The following is a 24,708-nucleotide window of genomic DNA, read 5'->3' on the forward strand; positions in this document are numbered from 1 at the left end:
GACTAGAGATACGCTGTGTGTGTTAAGCCCTTACCGCATAGGAAGTCTCTCGATGTAGTACCTCTGCTGTCTGCACCGACTCCTGGTTTGATATATTTCTATGTGTTTTCTTTCACCACTTCACATCGTTACAACTTCATTTTTACAACTACGACCGTTTACAAATTTATATCAGTAATTTTGGCAAATCATCGCCTTTTACTCACATATACTTGAGTTATCCAAATCTACGTTATTCTTCTGAATATTTAGTAATTGTTACTTAATCTTCCATACGGCCATAACATTAACACCTTTGATTAATAATTTACTCTTTATTTCTGAAATTTTCTACGATTAATTTTGGTGCATAACTCTTTTGTTGAGATTAATTCGTCCCTCCATATATGTCCTATGTTATTTGTTTTTATCATTCAGATGTGCAAAACTCGATCAACCTTACCCGAGGTCGTAAAATCTCTCTACCTGTTTGTATGACGTTGGTGCTTTCCCTGAACTCCCCGTTGAATATATTTGACTGTTGTTATGTAATATAATACAATACATTTCAAAGAATGAAATATTCCACTGTTCTTGCCCCCGCCCTTCCCCCTCAGATTGACCACCTTAAAAAAAAACAAAAAGATTTTCATGTTATATGCATGTAGGCGTACGTTTGTAAAAACAACTAACACAATAAGAAAAAAGATATTAAAAGAATGTTGTGGTTGCATGGAACGACAGAAGCCACCTCACCGTCCCAATATCTAACACATTGGAATTAAATCTAACTAATACAATTGATACTGAATAAAAAAGATCATAAGATAAAGTGGCCTGGATAAATTTTTAAAAATGTTTTTGAAAAAGTCTTCATAATTAAATTAGCCTATACATAATTACATCCTGGTCTTTTTTTTTTTTTTTTTTTTTTTTTTGTTAGTTGATCGTCTCACTACTACTCTAGAGTGGATGGGCTAGGAATCGGGCAGACGATGGTATCAATGGACTTGGCTGTGGTGTGTGCTCTTCGCTCATGAAATCAACTCCTTACTTCAACTTCTGACACTGAAGCCATGTTACTAATACTAGTACTAAGCTGTCACTACATTGTCTCGTTCTTTCTCACTTGCGTATCACAGTTGCTGTTACAGTCTGGAACGCCCAAGTCGACCCCGGGAGCGAATCACTCCCACGGCCTTACATTCTGCCAATACTACCACTCGCCATCATCAGCAACTACCCTATCGTCTGACTCTATTGGCAGTGATCAAGAGGATCGAAGCTTTGAAGTCTGCAGAACACACCAGTGAAAGTCAATGTATATAGAGCAGTAAAGTTAGGTGCCCCAAACGTAAACAATAACAAGTTGCTAGTGATTTCCGTTAGGGACCGGAATAATTTACGCACAATATAGGTCTCCCAATTTTGTAGTTTGAGTTGTAGGCAATACACTTTCAGTATTGAAAATATGTTTACATAAAATCTAACAGTTGCAGAAATAATAATATAAGGCTAAATTATTATGAAAATCAGGCTCCGAATAATTCTCGTTTTGTTCACACCAGCGCAATAATTTGCTCTGGTCTAAAAATAGATAGACTGTAACTTTTGATAAATTTTAGAAAATTTTACCTTTTGTTCCATAAAATATCCATATCTAGACATTATTTGATGCATGATCGAGTATTTATGAATATGTGTTTCTTTTGCCACCTAACAGCCAAATTTTAAAGGTTATTTTTTTCTATTATTTACATTGGAACGTGAGCTGTCAAGACAGGAACATGTGGTTTGCCACGTGCTTCTCGACCTTTGTTTACGTTTGGGGCACCTAACTTTACTGCTATATAATGAAATGTCGACGTCTTTCGCACTGTCGGATATTTAATTTCAGCATTTAAAATAACGCATAAAATATCAGCTGTATTTACTCGATATCAATATCAAGTTCTGCCCATCATTAGTTGATTGTGTTGTGTTTGTAGTTTGTGTATAACTCATCAACTCTATCAACAAGAATAATCCGAGTCTTTTTATCCTTTTTGTTATCAAATTTTTCATCCCTACTATTTGTAATTCTGGCCATTATCTCGCATTATTAACAGATTTGATCTAACCTAAAAACATGGGAATTCACGGTTTAACAAAACTTTTAGGTGATCATGCCCCAGGGTCGATGAAAGAGAACGAAATCAAAAACTTCTTTGGTAAGCAAAATAAATGAGAGGTTTTTTAATATAGAGAATAGAGATTGAACACCACTGTCCAAAGAGACCTTCAAATGAGACCAAATCAACCCCGGGTTCAAGTCTATTGCCGGGATATATGCTCTTAAAAATGTTTACCAGTAGTAATGGTAGGCACTTTGATAACTCCAGTCCAGTGGCCGCCGATAGGCTCACTGTAACTGTAAGGTGAAACTCGTTTTTTGGAACTTTATTTTTGACCCTTTACTGTTTTGGTCACCATGGCGTTATTTGTGAACCTATGTGACTAACTTTGGCATCATTATAAAGGGCACAAAACAAGCTTTCTAACGGCGTATTAAATTCTTAATTCTTGATTGTATTTCTCAGAAAGCTTATGTAATAAAAATTTATAAATATTTGAATTATAAGAACTTTTTAAATTGTGGATACATTTTAATTATACTTCATACATCGATGGACAATTAATTGAAGAATATCTCTGCCAAATTTCATCAACATTGAGACACTCGCTCATTATTTTATTTTTTCCGCCATCAACCCCACTTTTTAGGACAAAAACCTCATATTTTTTTCCATTTTCATTTATCCTTAATTTTTTTCCATACTTTTCATCCATGAAAATGATTTATATGAAAATAAAGCTTATTTTCTGACCATTAAAATGATACCTAACACTTGCCATTTATTTTTTAATTGAAACAAAATTACTGAAAACAATAAGTGGGCCATGTTGACTGTCAAACTCAAAATTTCCCGATCGCCGCGAGATGCTGGTTTTGAGGCAGCAGTGAGATCACAGATTCTCTCTGTAAAATTGACAAAAAATTTCAATAGAAAAATATAAATAACTCTGGAACCGTAGGTCGTAGAGAAACAAATAAAGTATCAAATTTTATGTTTTTTCAAGTCCCATCCCCCTGACTGAGTCAAATCAAGATATTTTGAGATTGAAAATTTTATCAAAGTGCCTAGTAATGGTAATGGCTAGAGAAGAGGTGGTGGAAAAACAATTTCTTAACTTCTTAGACTTTAGTTTTAGGCAGTTTAGTGAGCAGCAGCAGTGGCAATCAAATTATGACCCAACTCGCCCATAGGAAATTGAACTGGAAATTGCCGTTCGCGTTTTGGGGGGTTCAATTAAAGATGCATAAATAAGTAAGTACAGACTACTTGCTCTGCCTGAGCCTGATGCCATGCTGATGCGATGCAGATGAGGGTCCTCCTAGTCCTAAATCCTAAGATGGCGTTTTGTGTGTACAAAAATGCACCGTTTTTATGCACCTCCATTGGCGGTGATGGTAAATTAATGAAAATGTTGCTGCATACGAATACGTCCATGAGGTTTAAATAGTTTTAGTTTTAGATTGTAGTTTAGCACGCTGCTTAGTGATTACAGATGTACGTTTATACAATGATAATAAATTAAAGAATAATAACAATTTAAAAATTCAAAAGTAAAAAGAAACATGGCACACAAATACTGATCTCAAATAAATAAATAATTTGAGAAAATTAAAATCGAAGTTTTTTAAAAACATGATAAAAAGTTTTTGAAAACCAAAACAAAACAAAAAAAAAAAGAAAAAAACAAACAAAAATGATGTCTTTCTCAATAGAGTAAACTTTTAAAAGAAAATGTCTACAATGGGAATCGAAACCAGTACTTTCAATGACAGCTTATCCACTGCGCTACGGAGCCACCTGACTGTTCATCACATTTAATAAGGTCTTTTTAAAACATTATTTTCCCTTCAATGCAACTTCTATTTTCTGGTTTTATATTTCGATTTTTTAAACTAATATTATTTTTATATAAATTTTTTAAGGTTAACAAAAACATCCTACAGGTGTCACAATATAGCTTTCGTCATGTCCAAATACAGAAACACAATATCGCTGATGAAATTGGGTGGAATGCGCATGCGTGACGGAGGCATATAAAGACGATCCGTTAAGATACACAGTCAATGGAGGTGCATAAAAACACTACGAAATCCTAATAATATAACATAGCTCTCAGTTGGTAGCCATGTTTCACAAACAAAGGGACCGGTGCCGGTACCGATCTCGGGTTGAGTTGAGATTTTTTCTGACTCCTACTCCTAATCTACCCATTAGTGATTGGGTTGCTGGTAGGTACTTTGGTAAAAAATTCAAATTGGATTGAGCTCAATGAAACCTATATCATTTTAAAGTGCTTTTCAACACGATTCTAATGATACCAAAATTGTGAAAATCAGATAAGCAGAAGAAAAGTTGTTAGTTTAAAGGCTGAAAAACGGTCTTCTATTTGCCTTTCTTATTTACTGACGGACTTTGTGACCTGAAAATTGTTGCATTTCCGGTAGTAACCACCATTTGGATATCAAAACTGGTCTAAAATGGCCGCTAAGATTTGAGTAAGGATTTTGCTGGAACGAATTTCATGGATGCGGTATACAACTTTGCCCTGAATTTAATTTTATATAAAAGTTAAGATGTTAAATAAACGTGCCATCATGAAATTTTGATTTACTATTACTAAGTTCTAATCTTTTAATTATACCCTATTTTATCCATAATCAAAAGTTATACTAAATTGTCATTGATTTTAAAATAAACTACACCTAACAATAGAGTAATTTCTCCTGAAGAAAATAAGACATAAATAATTAAAATCCATCCATAAACAAAAAAATCTATTGAACTTTTTCTGAGACCCATCACTCAAAAGTCCAAAAAATCGTGTCAAAGCCACTAGCCCATTTATCGGCTCCCTGCTGGAGGGCCAAATGGACGTTTACCAAAGTACCTAGCTGGGTCCCAGAGGTCTGGCCTGACGGAAAGTTATGTGATAGTGATAAACTTGAATTTGACCAGCGTCCTATCCAAAAAGTAGCAAACAACTGCTATATAACTAACGCTATTGTAATAGTATATAATAGGAAACCGGGAGAAACTGATGCCATGGGTCAAATGTCTCTCTGATGAGATGTCTTACTTTTGGACTTCAATTCTGATTTTTTAAAAGGAAAAAAAATTCTTACCAATTCAACATGTCTGTATGCAATTGATATTCACGGTGAAAATAACTTGACACAAACGTGGACTTAGAATTAAAAAGTTGGTCTTCTATTTTTTTTTAAAGAGAACAATTTTTTGAGAAACATAGATTCTAGTCTAGTTTAGATTTTAATCAGCGAATGTATCAGAATCAGTTCAACCAATTTTATACCAAAAAGAAAAAAAAAATCAAAAACTTTTCAAGATATTTTTAATATGAGGAAGATGTGTACAAAATGCCTCTCCTGCCCTTGGAGGCAGTTTTTAAGTTTTAAATAAATCATGGGCTTGATTGAATGCATCACACTTGAGTCGTGTTGTTGACTGAGACTTGACACTCATGAGTAGGGGTTCATGTCAAGAAGACAGCAATGCCTTGAATTTACATTGCTTTTTCATTATGTTTCAAATATTGCTCTGGGCAGGGAGGTAGGTACATGCTGTGTCTTATATCCCCCCATACCCGTTTTCCAAATGTTTCCTGTCATTGTCTTGGAATGAGAATACTTAGTTTTGTCCTGATCCTTGCCGGAGTTCCTTAGCTGGGAGGAAAACAGTCAAATGTGTAGTTATAGTTTTGGTAGATGATATTTTTTTCCTTTTAAATCATCTCTCTGTTATGCATTGTATTATGTTTAGTGTACATATTATATTATATGATTGGTAAACATTTGAGTGTATTCCTCTTAGTTGGGACCTTCAGACCTGCCGTTCATACCGATTAATCGGTATCATACCGATTTGCAAGACCTTTTTTTCGTATTTACCGATTTCCCGATTTACTTGCCGATCGTACCGATTTCTACTTTGAATATAATAATGTGAAATGTCACTAAATCTAAACTTCTGTAATACCAGATTCCATGTAAGTTTTGTACAGCATAACTTTTTAAAGGAACCGCAGTTTTCAAATTAATACAAGAGGTGCATTATTATTTGACCTCTACACTCTGGTTTCTGGTTGTGGCCAACCATTGGATAATTTTACGTCTCATACTGATTTTTTTCCCCAGATACTGATTTTTTTACAATGTCATACTGATTTCCTTTTTCGTGAAGTGGCAGGTCTGGACCTTAATGTGTTGCAAGCGCCGTAAAACCCTTAAAAACAAAAAACAAAACAAATATTGCTCTGAATTCTTGTAATCTCCAAGTCGCAGAGGCAATCAAAGTTTTTTTTCTGACTCTTCTGTTCATCTTATACTGATTGGATAGCTGGGTCTGCACTGCATTGCTGAAAGTACTTTACATTAGACTAGCATCGTATCCAAAGAGTAGCAAGAACTTTATTCTTTTATACAGTTTAAAAATTGGGATAATGGAATTCGAATAAACTCTGCTTTCCTGAACCATGACTCTGAAGGACCAAGTAGAGAGACTTGTCTCTAGAAGAATGTACTTTGAATTAGGCAGCTTTAGATTTTCATCTTTCTACTAATTACTCAGCAGTAAATCTGTCTGTCTTATAGAGATGTGGATATTTTACCTTCATCCTTAATTTTTAATTTTCAATTTTCATGTGAATCATTTATTACTTGTCAATTTGACTTTAATCAAATATTTTAATGTTTATTGTAAGGAAGCATAGACTTCTATCCCAATATTAAGATTTCTCATCTTTCTAATTGACTTCTTCTCAAGTTATGATGTGGTACCTCTAATTTGGGAGGATTAAAATTAGTAAAATGGGACTACATGGTAATTTTTATAAATATCCATTATTGATTGTAAAATTATTATTATTTTGTTTTCAGAAAGTAATGTAGAGATAAGCTCGCTGAATACTTTTTTTACTTTTATAGATTTTACTTTGTTTTGTTTTAGAACCACTCGACTCAGGTGCCAAAGTGCCTGAAGCTGGGCTCGAACCAAGTACCATCTGGTCACAGTGCAATGCCTTGACCACTTGGCCACCTCACTCCCAATGATAATCGTACTTGTAAATTGTAAAACAGAATCATTAAACATCAATTTAAAAGTATTTGCTTCCACTATTCAGTTGAGCAAATTTATTGTTGGTTTGCAGACAAATTATGATGCACACTCAATTACCTAGCCGTGGAAAGATCTTTTTAAAAAAATTATTTTTCTGCCATATTGTCTGTAGCTCTAAATTCAAGATACTGCTTTGTCTTCTTTCCCATTTCCCACAGGAAGGAAAGTGGCTGTTGATGCATCCATGTGTATATATCAGTTTCTTATTGCTGTTCGGTCAGATGGTGCTCAACTCACAAATGAAGATGGAGAGACAACCAGGTAACCTATTCACTTATTGATCGTTCATTTATTTTAACTCACTCAACCCTAACACCGACTATATTCGTAGTTTACCATGGTTACTTTTACCCCATGCCTATTAATACATTTTTCTGAGACAAATTATAGGCATAGTGTCAAATATTATGTTTTTAGTTTTTATATCTTAATGATAGTTGAATAAAACTATCTGTGCATGCTCATTTTTAATACATTTTTCCAATTTTGAAAAGTAGAAAAAAATCTCTAGGATTGAGTGAGTTAAAGTAGGGAATTTGAGATTTTTATAATTATAAACATTAACAACATTTTTTTTTTTGCTTGTATTCTATAATCTATAATAACAAAAGTTTTCAACTCCTCTCTTCTTCCATAGATGTCAAAATAGGTTCATTGAAACCAAAAATAGAAATGGCAATAATCATCAATAATACTAACTACTCACAAGATAACCACCAATAGTATTAATTACAATTCCCACTCTTGACAAAAGGGTGTTTTGTGAGACGACGAACTGGTGAAGACTTTTGACTAACATTGTAAGAATCCCAAGTTGCTTTCTTGCTCATTTCCAGTGAAACACTGCAACTGATGCCTGGGTTATATATATACAGTAAAATTACTTTAAACCGAAAGAAGCTAAACCGAAAAATACCTTAAAGCGCAAAGACTTTAATAAATTGTGCTAGTTTCTTCATTATCTTTGTACTAATTCTTACGATGAACCGAAATACTTTTAAGCAGGACTTTCTTTAAACCGAAACAACTTGAGAGCACCTTCCCTTTTTCTCTCTATATTTTTCTTCAAAAATTCGGGAAGGAGGCCACACGTAATAATGCCCGGCGATATTAAACAGAGCGTAAGTATAAGATTAAGATGAGGGTGATGGGTGGGGGGGGGGGGGGGGGGGGGGGGGGGGGGCAAATACTTCAATCACTGCACTTGGGCTTGGCCAACACCACAGTCGCACAGACTGGAAAAGGAAGACAGCGGGTGACTGGCAGGCGAAAAATGAGGAAAGAGGGGGAGTTGGGGTGTAGAATCACGCAAGCGAGATGTTCTCGCTCATGTGTTGATGCTTTGGAACTGACTGGATTTTCAACACGACGATAAGGAGGGGGGGGGGTAGACAACTTACCATTAACATGCCATTTCATTCCCACTTTGTTTAAATGTGTGTGTGAGGAGGGGGGGGGGGAGGTTCTATGTAATTAGGCCTTTGAACCTAATGGCTTTTCAACAAAAGAGAGATGTGTAGTAGACAGCTTAGCATTGACACGCCTTTTCATTTCCATTTCACTTCACCTCTGAGTAGCTGTGCATCATTCATTATCAATTATCGCACAAGAATTTTCGATCTTATTTTAGCTTTGCATTTTACTAAAAGATGTCTAAAAGAAAGCTCTGTGCTTACACGTTTGAGTTTAAAATCAAAATACTATGTGAAGTCGATGAAAAAAAAGTTGATCAAGACGGAGATATGTAAAATACACGGCATCCCGAACTCAACTCTTTCAACAATTTTGAATTGAAAACGAAAACCCCCAAAAATATTTTAAAAACACACACACACACAAAAAAAAAATAAAAAATTAATGGCTACGAAGACGGCATTTATTCAACAACTCCATTTAACGGGAAACCCATGATACGATTAAATGAGCAAATTCCTTAAATAGTTACTACCCTTGAAAAACATTGCAAAACGGGAACTTGCTTTAAACCAAAATGTCTTTAAACCGAAATGGTTTAGAAGGTCCCCAAAATTTCGGTTTAAAGTAATTCTACTGTATATAGTCTTTTTGAGCCAACTTCCCCTTGGATTGAAAAACCTGCCACTCAGCAGTGACTAGATAGATAATAGATAGGCACTTTTCTACAGACGCTGGAAGGTAGCAGGCAATTGTTACTTTTCATTCAACTCCACAGAAGCCAATTTTTTTTTCTAGCTTTATGGACCTCATACTCATACTCATACACATGGCTTTGTAATCTGGTTCTATGACATTTTACTTATGTCCTGGATTTGAGTCTCACTACAGGCAGCGCAAAGTTGAGTCCATTAAAAAGGCTCTTTACTTACATTTCCACTCAGTACTCTGGTGTGAAATGAGTATTTGGTAACATTGTTGTTTTTGTGGTAAAAGAAAATTATGATAGTGTCTTACATTTACATGCCTTATGCATGTCTTATTGTTCATGTGTTAGTGTTATTGTAGGGTTATAACCCCTTGTGAAGCTCTTTGAGCACATTTTGTTGATTAAAAGCCGACATCTGAAGTACTACCACACAATAACATACTCTGTATACCCCACTGTATGTTTCAGTCACTTGATGGGTATGTTTTACCGTACAATACGAATGGTGGAGAATGGAATCAAACCTGTCTATGTGTTTGATGGGAAACCTCCTGAAATGAAATCTGGAGAGGTGAGCTTGAAGTTGAATGTTGTGTGTAATTTTAAATACATTTTTATTGTACCTGTTAGTTTATTTGAAACATTTTTTTTTATCTCTTGAAAAAGTATAAGGTGCTGGCAATGCTTGTTTTTGGCCTCTCCCCCCCCCCCCCCTTCCCTCCCCCATTTTTAAAGGGTTTTCTTGTTCATTCCCCTTCATATTGTCTTCATGTTTGAAAGTGTAGTTGGTGAAGGAACACATTTGTAATTCTTGTCTCTGTCCCCCATACAATTTGTATGGTACCAGATCAAGCATACTTTTGCAGGTCTGGAGTAATATGATTGGTGTCTTCTCCTTAACCACAATCACACATGCCTGTTTCTTTTATTTTGATAATCTTGTGAATCTAACGTTTCAGGCAGTTCGTTGTCTGAAAATTGTGATCTGGTCTTTTCTATTTAGATGTTTGATTTCGTCGCTTTTTTAAAAAGCTTGGGTGCTTCTTCTTTTACGGGTTTTAAAGAACACAAACAAGATTTTTAAAAAAAAGATAAAACATGTGCCGAGTAAGTAAGAGAAAAGAAAGAAAGGCTTTGACAAAGAAACATACTTATTTTTGACTAGCTTCTAGATTCTCATATTTTATCTGCATTTTAATTTCCCAAATATTGTCAGAATGATTTACATGGGTGTTTATTTTATGCTGCAAGACTCAGAAAGGAAAAGGGATAAAAGTCATCAGTCTATTTTAACAGATAATTTAAAATATTTTTTTCTCCCAAGCTTGCAAAAAGAAAAGAGAAAAGAGATGAAGCCCAAAAAGAGCTAGAGAAAGCTGAGGAGGCAGGTAAATAATTGATTTCAGTTTCTTTTCTTTTAGTTTTTGATATTTGGTTTTTCCTGTTAGAAATGTCTTTTGTTGTTGGAGACGTAATGTATCGATGGGTGCAAGGAAATAGGATAATTATGCATTGTACACTGAATGAGAAATCATATACTATGTAATCTTGATAACGCCAACACTGCCAGACAAGAAACATTGGTTGACTTTAAGCAAAGTTGACTTTATCCGTTATCAACGGACATACCTAGATAAAGAAATTTTTGGCCAACAGGAGTTGTTGATTTTATGCAGATTCCACTGTACTTCAAAAGTAAATGAAATGAAAAGAAATGCTTTTTCATTATTTGCCTATAAGATGATTAATTTTTAATTTTATGTCACCTTGCTAGAGTAAGATTTGTTATTATAACATGAACATTGAATGCTGTTGTTAGATAAAATTAAAAAAAACAAAACAACAAAGCCAATGAGAAAAAAAAGAGACAAATGTGATTTATGATATCTGTTGATTACATGTCTCAATGTCTGTTCACTAAGTATGGCTTCATCACTTCATTATTAATGACCTAGGTGATGATGAGAATGTGGAGAAATTCAGTCGCAGACTTGTAAAGGTTACAAAAGAACACAATGCAGAATGTAAAGAATTGTTGTCACTGATGGGTATCCCAGTTGTGGAGGTGAGATTCCATTCGTGTAAATTCTTTTTACTCCTTTTCTTTTGGTCTAAGTGGTTTTCTTGGTGATTTTTATGTTGATTTTCTTCTTCTTCTTCTTCTTCTTCTTCTTCTTCTTCTTCTTCTTCTTCTTCTTCTTCTTCTTCTTCTTCTTCTTCTTCTTCTTCTTCTTCTTCTTCTTCTTCTTCTTCTTCTTCTTCTTCTTCTTCTTCTTCTTCTTCTTCTTCTTCTTCTTCTTTATAAAAACGGACCAATCTGATCCATGGCAATTGAAAGTGATACAAATAATAATACACCTGGAGTTAACCAACCCTCTCTTTTACAAAGTGAAAGGGTTAGATACGACAATGCATTTTCAAAAGATATGCCCATCCAATGTATTATGTTGTATCTTGTAGGGGTGTGTAATTTATAAATTATTCCTTTTTTTTTTTTTTTTTCATTGTCTAGTTTCTGTTGTTGTTGTTCTAATAACTTTCTTCATTTCATTAAGAGATTTTCTTTTTGTATGTTGTTTTTTTTTCTACAAGGCACCTTGTGAAGCAGAAGCGCAATGCGCTGCTCTAGTGAAAGGAGGGAAGGTTTTTGCAACAGGCACGGAAGATATGGATTCCCTTACTTTTGGCTCAAAAGTTGTTCTTCGTCATCTCACTTTCAGTGAGGCAAGGTAGGATTTTATTTTCATATAATTACCCTTATAGTAGAGCAGTTAAACCCTGATGTAGAATGCAGGTCTGCGATATGCCCAGGTGGATAGGGCATTGCCCTCAATTCTCACTGTTGGCATCTCTTCTTTTTTTCTCTCCTTGAGCAAGTCTGTTCCAGTCAGTTGACAATTTTGAAATATCTGCAGGAGTGTGAAATTTTGGTTGATAGTGTCTCATACCATAGAACTCTTTAAAAAAATATTCTAATTTTATTGCTCCTTAATACAACCATCTAATAAAGGCAGATAACTATATGATTTTACATCGAAATTTATCCTCAGGAAAATGCCAATCAAAGAATACCATTTGTCCAGAATTCTTGAAGACTTGGGACTGACTCAAGAAGAGGTAACAGTGTCTTCTTGTCCTCGATGTGCCTGTTGAAGCCTTCTATGTAGCTTGTTCTTGAATTATGCTTTGTTTCATAGGTGCCTTGCAACTTTTGCTTAAAGACATTTAGATGGAATGTTTCATTTTATGAGAGATTAATTTCCCCAGAAATAATCTCTGCCTTTTTTATTTGTTATTGATGTGTACTTCATTAACATTTGAGTGTACTCTTCTAGATGTGAACACTGTCAGGCCTGTACATCTTCCGTCTATTGTCAGATTTCCGACAGTACGATTTTGCTCTATAAGTGCTAATATTTATTTTAAAAAATTAATAGTAAAAATAAAATTCATAACTTCAAAGTACCGAACCAATAAAAAAGAAAATAAAAGACTTTTAATTCATTCCTCGAAAAAATCAGATTTTATTTCGTTTCAAATGCCGACTTAAAAAAAATAAATTTATTTGTCGCATCAAAGACAAAACAAAACTAGGCCGTCTATGCCACCTACACGCTCCGCTAGACGTGTTTGTATTCATTGCCTGGCTACTGTGCCACAGCCAGCGAGAGTCGTCAAACACACACCTAGTCAGTAAATAACGCACACACAGAGGTGTGTTGAAGCGGACTGGAAGGTTTCTCTCTATTTTGCTACAGACATACATGCTTTTCTCCAGTTCTCATATCTTTTTCTCTATAATTTATTGGTTCAGTCCGGATGTGAGATGGAAAAAAAATAATGCGAAATAATTATTTTTCTTCGAAATATATATTCTTCTTCGAAAGCTCTCACACGACCGCACCACTAATCCAAATAAACGAAAGAATCAGCGTAAACATTTACCACAAACAAACAGGAGCGAAGATACGCAGTTTCCCATGTCAAGCACGAGATACACATTCAAAAGGGTGGGAATTGTTCTCTTCCTTTCATTTTACAACTGACTCAGACCAGGGCCCTCAAATAATTGGGATTTTTTTTTGGGTACCATAAAATAAGGACCTCATTATAAATAAGAAGGGGAAAGTGACATGATTTGACTAGTCAATTGACGTGTCATGTCTGTGTTGTGTAATTAATCCATATTTTTGTCCTGTTGTGTCTATTTTCGCGTGTTCAAAAAGTTCTGACAATTTTTTCACCAACCATTTACAGGCCTGCATTGTGTCCAAGTCTGGATGGAACTTGTAAGGGATCTCAAACTAGATAGATAAATTGCTCATCTGCTTTCTTTTTGAACTTGTCGCCTATGTCTTTCTTTTTTTTAACCCCTCTTTTTACATACAGATTCATCCCATCATTTAATCTTCTTAGTTCTCAAATGACCTGTATGTATTGCAAACAATATTTACAGTCCCTAAGAATAACAAACCTAACAGTATTTTACCTTGTTTGTTGATTTTCGTTAATTTTTTTATCAGTTCATCGACTTGTGTATCCTGTTGGGTTGTGATTATTGTGATTCCATAAAAGGCATTGGACCAAAACGAGCCATTGATTTGATTAAACAGCACAGAAACATTGAGGAAATACTAAAGCATATTGACACAAAGGTAATGTAAGATTATTTTCTGTATTGTTAAAGATATTAAATATGTAAAGCCATTTCTGGTAATTTCCAGTCAGAGGTTTCTCACTCCAATGGAACTAAAGAAATGGTGTTCTACATACATGAAGGTCACTTAACCTCTTTCGTGATTGTTTTTTTTTTTTAAAGGGAGGTTACATTATAAAACACTTTACTATGCTAAAGACAATGTACTAAGTACAATTTATTAATTCTTTAAATCTACAGATTAAGGAACAGCAGACATGTAAAACATAGGTTAACATGCAGTGTAGTGGTATAAATTTTCGGTCAAAGACAATGTTGTTTTATTCAAAGGAGGCCTCTGAATTTGATGCTCATGGTCTACAGGACATGGAAAGTTGTTACATAATTCCTTTCCAAAGGATATATCAACGAGGTGCTTAATTCTTGGCACAGACCGTCAGATCTAATTTGTGTTTTGTTGCAAATTTGAGCCTGTACTTTTTCAACACAACATTACACATTATAAACTTAGGTGGAGAGATACACTTGTTACAATTTCTTCTCTCAAAGAATGATTTTTTTTCTGATTGTTTTTAGATAAGATAAACGTCAGATAGGATACACTTTAAACAGTGTCCTTGGGGCTTTTATGTGATGAACTTGCAATATTGAATACTATTTTTCACAAAGAGATATTCCAATAAATCCTCTTACTCATTTTCTCTCTGATTAAGGATTTTTTTCTCACCAGTTATTCATTTATTTGTAATATAAATATAAAGACATCAACCATGATCAGGTATTTATGACAAATAGTCTATCATATGGTGCTATTAATTTCTTTTCCAATTCTTACAGAAACACCCAGTACCAGAAGATTGGATGTTCAAGGTTGGTGTTATTCAGTTTTCAAGCAATACTTCTTTTTTTTCTTCTTTGTTTTCGTATGTTTTTATTTTTTTTTTTTTTATCTGGCTTTAGGTGTTTTGAATATTAATCATTTGAATCTTTGGTTACAAAAGTACGTTTTAAAAATTATTTTTGATAATTAGGGCCCTGTTTTTGAAGATATTTCCTACAGTTCCTTTTTTTTTTTTTTTTTTTTTTTGTTCTTTTTTTAATGACATTTTGTATAATTAATTAATTAGATTTTATCTGTTTATGTCTTAATAACTTATTTTCAACATTCAGTAATTTTTTAATGCATGTTAGGAATCAAGATGAAAAAATAAATTTATTTTTTATAAGTTGATTGTATTCATTTGTTGTATGTAATTACTGAATAATGGTTAGTTTTGTCCGTCTAAATTAATTTTTCTTTTTTTTTCTCAGGAAGCAAGGCGACTTTTCCAAGAACCAGAAGTTACAGAACCTGAAAAATTAGAGGTAAGGAAACATTTGATTTATTATTTATCACCAAATTAGATAATATCGGTTTCTTTGCAATTAATGCAAAATTTTATTAAACCGAAGCAGGCATTCAATATTCATTCGTAAAAAGAGAAGTGAAACCCCCCCCCCCCCCCCCCCCCCCCCCAGTTTCTTTGTGTTGGACGACCACTAAATGCACACCCACTTGTTACTACCGACACACCATCCTAGCTACCAAGTTGTCTCGCGTGAGGAAAGACGTTTGTTGTGGTCAAAATTTTACTTCAAATTAAAATAATATTGATACTGGCATGTAAATGTAAATCTATTTGTTAAAGGGAACCTAAAATAAAATGTTCAATCTTGCATTATATTTATCGTGTACAAAGAGAGAAGGAGGCAGATTTCGATGTGTGACGTGTGACACTATTGTTACCTTGGGTTAGAGAATCTGGTATTTACCAGCTGACATATTGTTACTGTTTGTAATCGGATATAGTAATCATCAAAAAGTTGGCAAACTATCTGGTCAAATATATTAGATATTTCGATCATGTGAATTAGAATTATTTCCCAACTTTTAGAACAGAAAATGGTTTATATGAACTTTTAAGAAATTGTTTGTATTAAAAATAATGAGAGGAACCAATACCTGGTATGGGTCCAGTGCAAGTATTCACATCTAATTGTCATATTCGTTTACTGGAAGTTTAACCCATAACCAAGGTGCTAAAAATGATGGCGTCTGTTTTCGAAGAAATTTGGCGAAACAATTGATTTTTTTATGAAATCAAGGCATTGTTTAATCAATCTCATAGGTACACAAAAACCATCTTCATTTCAATTGTAAACGCCTTGCAAGATTTAGTAGCGATTGGTTTGTCAGACCTGGATCCTTAATGGAACAAAAAATCGGATATTATATTATATGATAAGGTATGAGGCTGTGACAATAGGTATTATATTATATAATAAGGTATGAGGCTGTGACAATAGGTATTATATTATATAATAAAGTATGAGGCTCTGACAGTAGGTATTATATTATATAATAAGGTATGAGGCTGTGACAATAGGTATTATATTATATAATAAGGTATGAGGCTGTGACAATAGGTATTATATTATATAATAAGGTATGAGGCTGTGACAATAGGTATTATATTATATAATAAGGTATGAGGCTGTGACAATAGGTCGATTTTGTAATGTAATGATTGACACAAAGCAACTATTTTTAATTATTTTGAAAAACAATGAAACAATCTAGTTTTTTCTCTCACTTGAATGATGACAAATGATCCAAAAACTGAAAACCAGCACCCAAAGAATATCGGAAATAGTTTATCAAAGTGTGGAAAAAGTTCTGACAAATTTGGCATTTTGTTCACAATTTTTAAACATTTTTATCAGTTATTCACTTTTTCAAGCAGTTATTTTGTGTTCATAATGACTAGCCAATCCCAGTGTAAAATTGAATGAACCCAGTGCTGAACATTGAGTTAAGACTTTGGTTATAAACACACTCTCATTGAGCGGAGTGCAGTGATAAACCTTTTATAAACTCAAAAATTTGGATTTTGTAGTTATGGTCACATGGTGTGCACAGGCGTTTATCGCTTTCAGTTTAGTTCGCCAGGTAAATCTAGCCAGTCTAGTGATGATGAGTCATAGCTTTACACTGAGAGAGGGAGACAATTTTTTCGCGGTTTCGATCGATTTTTTCTGAATTTCAAACTAATGTAGTATTGCCGTTATTAAGTGTAGCAAAAATATTTTTATACTACCAAACAGTTTATTAACAGAGTTTTCATTGATTATTTAATCATAATTATGATGGTGTTAAAAAGCAAGAGGGATAACCCATGAAATTGATACATAAATTTAAGTGAATTAAAAATTTTAAGAGAATATTTTAACATGTTCAACACTTAAGATTTTAAAACAAAAGTAATGGAAATAATGTTGAATATCTGTAGAATGTAGACATATAAATTTTATACCAGTAGATTGAGGCGTTTTTGAGATATCAGTTCACCTGTACGTAAAAGTAAGGATTTTGAGTAAGGTAAAATTGAAATCCAATCACAGCATTGTCTTAATAGAAATATTTTGATAAACCAGAAAAATAGTCAAATCTGATTCACTTATATTTATCCCAGAATCAACGAATTATAAGAATTCCAATAAAAATTGTTATATACGGACATTCATTTAAAAACAATCAAAACCACTAAGAAAATCTTAAAGAGTTCTTATAATTTTCATAACCTTATTTTTGAGATATCCATGCCCATTACTTTTTTTATGTACTTGGCTTGTACCTCTTTTAATTTGTGTGCCATATAGACTGCATATAGCACATCATTGGTGAAAGATAATGATCATATTCACCTCATTAAGTATTGTTTCTTGTTCAGAGTTTTCTCATTGAACCAAAGGTATCAATACCTGCATCGCATTTCTTTAAATTATATACCAGTGAGATACATTTCTCGCAAATTGAAATATTGAAATATGTCAGAATTTCACATTTATATTTATAGTCAATTGTTGATAACGTCTAGAGTCCTTTAATACTCTCAGCATGGCTCTGTACTCTTTCACAACAAATTCGACATATTTCATTTGTACTGGTGTGGTGACCGTCTTCAGTGTGTCTCTCCATAACCTGAACAGAACTTAAATAAGTAAATTTAAGAAATATCTAAAATTTCCGCTTAAATTCAATGAAATCAAACTAAATAAATGTCTCTTATCATCACTATCTAGTTTTATTATTGGGTTTCTAAAATATAATGAAATATTCTCCTCTTTGTTGGTAACAAAAAAAATTATTGAGATTCCTTTCCACACCCTCTATTCTTAAATCACTGAATCTACATAATAAAGTATATATCATCTGAAAGATAATTTTATCTACTTTTCTCTGATCTCTCACACTTGATGGTAAAAAGTGTTGGTTTGATATTTTGAATTTTTAAATATTTCTTAAACTTATAATTTTAATATTTATTTCATAAAAAACTCTGATTATTCAAAAGAGCAAAACACAAACTTATCATTTAATGATGTAAATAAAAAAAATTGCGTCTTGTAGAGGAAAAATTGGCCATTGTATCCATATATGTTTGAAAATTATGAAAAAGATGCTGCGTCCACAATGGGCTGAGAAAATTGAGTATTTTAATGAAATTTCTACTACTCTCTGCCTGAGAGAAATTCAAAGCGATGAGAATTACCTGCAGACATAATTTATTGCCAATGCACGCCGTCTTGACAGGTGTTATCACTGTGGTGGACGGTGGATTGTTTACATTACTTGACGGTAGCCAGTGAGGGAAGAAGTAACTAAAGTGAAAGTTTGGGCCCTATTTAAACGGCTGTGTGTGCTGAGGGGGTGGTATCCAAACCTTTGAAAAAAAGATAAAAGAAAATACATACTATTTTGTATAGCTAAAAACTTGAAACTTGTGCCTCGGTTGTGATATTGGATTTTGATCACATGTCTTTGAACAAAAAAATTATCACTTTTAACAGAATTAGCTATTTAAAACTTTGCAATCATATGTTATATAACCAAACAACGTGATAGAATTTTAAATATTTTAATACAGTACTTTGTTTTAAAAAATTATTTAATGATAGCTAAATACTCTTTACGTGAATAATCATAAACTTTGTTGGCTACATATTGTTTGTAATTTTTTAAATAAGCAATATTTTAAAAATCTATCACCTAGTTTTCTATAACCTCTGACAAACCATAATAACGAGAATAAGGATGAATTTTTTTTAAAGTTTAGGAAATATACACTTATTTGAGCAAATAGTAAAATCAGTTGAGATTACTATTCAGAATTATAAGAATAATGTCATTAAAATAGTAACATTTTAAATTTTAAAGTAAATAATGGGAGGAGGGGGTGGGTGGTGACACTACCATAAATTCATTCCAGTTTTTTTATCATTGTGATAGAGATGTGTACTCTTTAACTAATTTTACTAGTAATTGATGATTGGTTGATTTAAAAAAAAATTCCAATCAAGGAATTTGTTTTGCATGTGATGTCATAAAGAGTCAGTAAACGTAATAATATTTTAATTTCCCTATTCTCGCACACTTTGGGATAGCTTGTAGTTAACCCAAAGCATTCTATTATATTTTCATGTTTTTTCATGTCTGAGAATGTCTTTTGTTGATTTTGTCATTTGACGACCATAATTATTTCTTTAATTTTTGCAGTTAAAATGGAATGACCCGGATGAAGAAGCTATCATTGATTTTATGGTCAATAAAAAGGGATTCAAGTAAGTAAAAATCTGTTTTACCTGGCAGTAAAGAAAGTTTTCCTCTTTTTCTTTTTTCTTTTTTGTCTTCCTTCCTTCCTTTCTTTCTTTCTTTCTTTCTTTCTTTCTTTCTTTCTTTCTTTCTTTCTTTCTTTCTTTCTTTCTTTTGTACTATCCTTTTATTTATTTATTTCGTTTTGGTGGCTTGTCTTCCTCAACCCAGTGTATGTCAGGAGTGCTTTCGTTAAAATATTTAAGGTTTTGATGATTAGGTCAGCCATCAAGCAAGTAAGTAAAAATCTGTTTTACCTGGCAGTAAAGAAAGTTTTCCTCTTTTTCTTTTTTCTTTTTTGTCTTCCTTCCTTCCTTTCTTTCTTTCTTTCTTTCTTTCTTTCTTTCTTTCTTTCTTTCTTTCTTTCTTTCTTTCTTTCTTTCTTTCTTTCTTTCTTTCTTTCTTTCTTTCTTTCTTTTGTACTATCCTTTTATTTATTTATTTCGTTTTGGTGGCTTGTCTTCCTCAACCCAGTGTATGTCAGGAGTGCTTTCGTTAAAATATTTAAGGTTTTGATGATTAGGTCAGCCATCTAATTTTTGTGAACAAAATTCCAAAAACAGATGAAATAATTATGTCATTAATCCATTTATCTACATTAAGTTTTCGTATCAAATTATTGTCATATGATCATTTTTTAATGCAATGAGTTATTGAATCAACTTTGTTCTCACATCACCTACAACATATGTCCTCAATTTGACTGTCATCAAAATATCTCACAGTTAAATAAATGCAAATGATACCGAGCATATCAATGCGTAGACTTATAGCCAAAAATTACGACAAAAGACAAGTCTAAGACCATGAAGGAAAAGAAATCATGAGTTATATTTAATAGTTCAACCAATGGGATCATTTGTTTCCGTGAGCATTTCTAACGACAACTCCTTAGGCAATGCACAAATATATAAATGACAATATCTTGTCAAAAGACAAGGCCAAGTGTCAGGCTAGAAGTTAACGAAGGCTGGGATCAGTGACCAGATGATTGACACTGATTCCAGTGCTGTGCTTTTGTGTATGACACTTAACAAACTTTCCTTACATGACTAGGATGTGAATAAGTATCTCTAGTCCTTGAAAGATGATGACCTTTTTCTTAATTCCTTCTGAAACGTATAATTGATTTTCATTCCCACCTATGTGCCTTTAGTCCAACATCACTTTTATTATTATTATTATCTTTTGTTTTACGCTCATCTTAGTGAAGAACGAATTCGCAATGGTGTTAAGAAGCTGAAAAAGGCAAGATCAGGTACCACTCAGGGAAGATTGGATTCTTTCTTTAATGTCACCTCTAAGTCATCCACTACCACAAAGAGAAAGGTGAGCTACAGTAAGAGAATAAAGAACAGACCTTTATTAACAGTAAAAAAAAAAAAAAAAAACAGGATCTGAAATGATGGAATAGTGTTGCAAGCGCTGTAAAATCCCTAAAAACAAAGATAAGGTAAATAAATTCTCGTTATTCATTCCATAGGGGAAATTTGTCTTCAGGTTTTATTCCAAGGGAAGACTGGAATCACCCAGTCATCAGCTGCAGTGCAGCGCCGCAAACTGGTCTACGGTGAGGTGACTTGCTCATGGACAAACAGTGCAGCAGGTATTCAAACTCTGTACCTTTTGGGTATGAAGCAAAGATTACTACTGAGCCACGCTGCAAAACAAAACAGAAAAAAAAAAGATCTTTGTATCTGTAGTTATTCATTTTAATCAACCTGTCACTCACACAATTTTTTTTCAGTCACTTCCTCCTTGCTTTTGTGTTGAGATTTTATTGGCATAGTAAAAAAAGAATAAAAATAGATGGGGAAAGAAGCATTAGTTTGTTCTATGCTAGTGCGGCTATGTGGTCTTGATACTTGCTTTTGGATTGGAATGTCCTGAGGTCGAACCTCGCTCGGCGCACAGTTGAGTCCTTGGAAAAGGCTCTTTACTCACATTCTCTCACCGCACTCAGGTGTAAAATGAGTACCCAACAGTTAACAGCATCGTCTCTGTCATAAAAAAATGGCATCGCCTAACAGGTCATGCCTCGTCCTTCATGGTACAGTGATGATAATCTTCCATGGAGCCGCAGAATTCCGGAATTTTGGGATTTACTCAGAAATTTTCCGCTGATTTTGCCGTGTCAAACATTTTCTTTGATAAAAGCTCAGGTCAAGTGAAAAAAAAATCACCATTATGTTTGTGTCATATTTGACACTTGTGCTCAGTTGCATGAATTTTGATGACACTCCCATTTTTATGGCATCAATCTAGATAAACAGGCGCCAAATGTAAAAATTGAGACAATGCAATTGATGGTCGAAAAGGAATGGGATGGGGGAGGGGGTAAATGAGTGTAGATTTTGTTTCTAAGCAGGTCAAGAGTGGTAGTAGAGTTATAGGTACACGTTTAAAAAGATAATTATTATAACTTATAACATTCCCCCCCCCCCCCCCCCACACACACACACACATATCTCCCTCTCTCTCTCTCTCTCTCTCTCTCTCTCTCTCTCTCTCTCTCTCTCTCTCTCTCTCTCTCTCTCTCTCTCTCTCTCTTTTTTTTTTTTTTTTCTTTCTATCTTTCCCTTATCCATATATCTCTCTTCAACTATTCTTCTATCAATCTTCATGATAACTTTATAAACGTCATCTGGTTATAGAGAGATGATTTTATAATTTTGCAATTATAAAAGGTGCTCAATTTACTCTTTTTACCTTTGTTTTTACAATGTTTAACAATTTTAATTTATTAAAGATACTTGAGTCTTATTTGTAAGATCCATCCGTAACCACTGGGCTACAGTAACAAAGATAAAACAAACAAATGCTTTCAGGCTTTTTGTCCAAAAGTTAGTTTTAAATCTAAATTGAAGGTATTTAAAAAAATACGTTTTAAGGTAAGGACAATTCATTAAAAGTTACATAAAGTAAGTTATATCTCTACTATTAAGAATAGATGGACACTAGAAGTAGTAATATGAAAGTATGTTATGATTTTGTATGAGTTTGACCGATGGACAGATACATTTTCCTCCTTTTTGATAAATTGCCATTATTATCACTGATGTTAAGTGTTGCTGTTGGTCAGGGATCCTTTGTAAAGCGCTTTTTGCTTTTAGTGGATATTGCGCTATATAAAAGCTCAAGTTTTGGGGGGTTTCTTTTGGGTTTTTTTTTGTTATTTCAATGTGGTCTTGTGATATAGCACTGGGTTTTTAAACCTGGTTCAAATTCTGCTTAGGGAGATGCGAAATTTTAATCTTCAGAAAATGCTCTTAAGTCACACTCTTGAGTACCTTACTGGGGACAGCATTTTTCTTGTCAGAGAATTTGTAATAGCGCTTTATAGTAGTCATGTCTTATCCCACATGTTAAATGTTTCTGTTGGCTTGGGATGCCTTGTAAAGAACTTTGAGCAACTTTGGTTTATATTGCACTATATATAAAAGCTCACGTAAACATAAGTGAAGAGAGGAGAGGAGAGGAGAAAAAATAAATTTGAGAGAGAGAGCAAGGAGGAAAGAGAGGCAGCAGAACCAAACACCAAACACACAGTCAAACTATGTGTGCAGCAACTGCGGTAGAGACTGCACTTCAAGGATTGGTCTGCTGAATCACACCCGTTTCTGCTCTCAACAAGATTGATGGGACCAAAGTCATATAGGGCGCAAACCATCTTTTCTTGAGACGGAAGGATGCCTACTACTACTAAACATTTTAAAAAGCATACATTTTTCATTTTTCATGCCTTTCCTTTCCCTATAACTAATATCGTTTGTCTCACAAAATGTAAAACATTTAAGACTTTTCTGAAATGTGTTCTGGTTAAGAATTTTATCTTAATATTGAGTTGCTGGGTTGTGTCTGTTTTGTTCACCTTTGGCTTGTCCTGAGCAGACTGTTTCATTGCTTCAGTCTTATAGAAAGATGAAAAAGCATTGTCTACTGATAGTACTGGTCTGCTCACAGCCAAAGCTCGATACATTCTACGGGGCCTTTCGTTTTTTTCTCTATATAACAGTACCCCTGTCGTCAGGCTGTAATGATATGCAGATGTCGGTGACAATCAAAGGCATTCCTTTCTCGTCTTTCCCCCAACCGTTTCCCATCGGGTGGGGAAGTGATGTCACTTTTACGTCATCAAAGAAATTCCTTAACTGACCGGCTCACCAGTAAGACGACCGTTCTCCCGACTATGCTGTCTTTAAAGTAATGGATACGGTTAAGATACTGCTATTTACTACGAAGATAATTTTTCCCACACAAAAACGGTCAAATTTCACCCATATCCACAAGTTGCAGCTTGAAAAGGAAAGGCAACTAGTAGAATACTGCTATTTTGCTAGGAAGAAGTGTCAAGAAGTTAAGTCATAGTTGGTGTGTGGGTAGTGCTGCCAGATGGCCACATGTATGATCAAAATTGACACACAGAGAATCGCGTATCTATTATAAATTAAAATTTTCTTTTTAAAAAATAAAAACAAGTCTTTTCCTAGGTTAGTCCATAAAAAAAATCAAAATCGATGTCTTTTAAGGAGGTCAAAGTAATTGAAGTGTTTGGCCACGTGGGGTTCTATTTGGTCACTTTTGCAGTCTAAATTGGCTTCGAAGAACTCTGGCCATCTGGCATCCCTGTTTGTGAGAACAGAAGTTTAAGTATAAAACAATCTGCATGTTTGCCTCTTTAGTTTGTAAACTTCCATAGCAAGCGGTTGTGTGTCATTCGTTTTTAAATGGAATTGTTATAATTGATAGATTTCAGTGGATTACACGATGTGCAACTGTGCTTATGGTAGTCATTATCCCATCAATATGTTTTGACTTTGATTCCTAACCATGTTACATTTACATGTTCTTGTGAAGTGAGTTAAAATTACAGGATCAAATAAAAATATATAGAAATACATGTCGCATAACCAAAGCATAATAATAATATTACTATAACCTCCCTGAGTCAGAACTAATCATAGTCATAGTGAGAGTCATAGAAAATAGAACGATTCAAGTGAAATTA

At 33.8% G+C, this 24,708-nt stretch overlaps 1 protein-coding gene across 2 annotated transcripts in view; it reads left to right on the forward strand.

Annotated features, from left to right (window-relative positions):
• Nucleotides 1–1,934: 1,934 nt before the first annotated feature.
• The window catches only part of LOC144977026 (flap endonuclease 1-like), a 26,437-nt gene continuing 3,663 nt past the window's right edge, over nt 1,935–24,708 (forward strand). Inside the window, exons 1-12 of one of the 2 annotated variants that reach the window (XM_078921724.1) lie at nt 1,935–2,189; nt 7,388–7,490; nt 9,820–9,922; nt 10,676–10,739; nt 11,307–11,416; nt 11,944–12,080; nt 12,402–12,468; nt 13,875–14,006; nt 14,846–14,878; nt 15,320–15,373; nt 19,605–19,669; nt 20,909–21,029. In XM_078921724.1, the coding sequence (XP_078777850.1) occupies nt 2,108–2,189; nt 7,388–7,490; nt 9,820–9,922; nt 10,676–10,739; nt 11,307–11,416; nt 11,944–12,080; nt 12,402–12,468; nt 13,875–14,006; nt 14,846–14,878; nt 15,320–15,373; nt 19,605–19,669; nt 20,909–21,029 (1,071 nt within the window). In that variant the 5' untranslated portion in view covers nt 1,935–2,107. Of the gene's footprint in view, nt 2,190–4,160; nt 4,325–7,387; nt 7,491–9,819; nt 9,923–10,675; nt 10,740–11,306; nt 11,417–11,943; nt 12,081–12,401; nt 12,469–13,874; nt 14,007–14,845; nt 14,879–15,319; nt 15,374–19,604; nt 19,670–20,908; nt 21,030–24,708 lie in introns of those variants that run through there. The other variant, XM_078921723.1, reaches the window with a different exon arrangement.

This window comes from Berghia stephanieae, chromosome 7 (genome assembly GCF_034508935.2).
Source record: "Berghia stephanieae isolate SIO BIC M18660-M18661 chromosome 7, UCSD_Bste_1.3, whole genome shotgun sequence".
Classification (NCBI taxonomy): domain Eukaryota; kingdom Metazoa; phylum Mollusca; class Gastropoda; order Nudibranchia; family Aeolidiidae; genus Berghia; species Berghia stephanieae.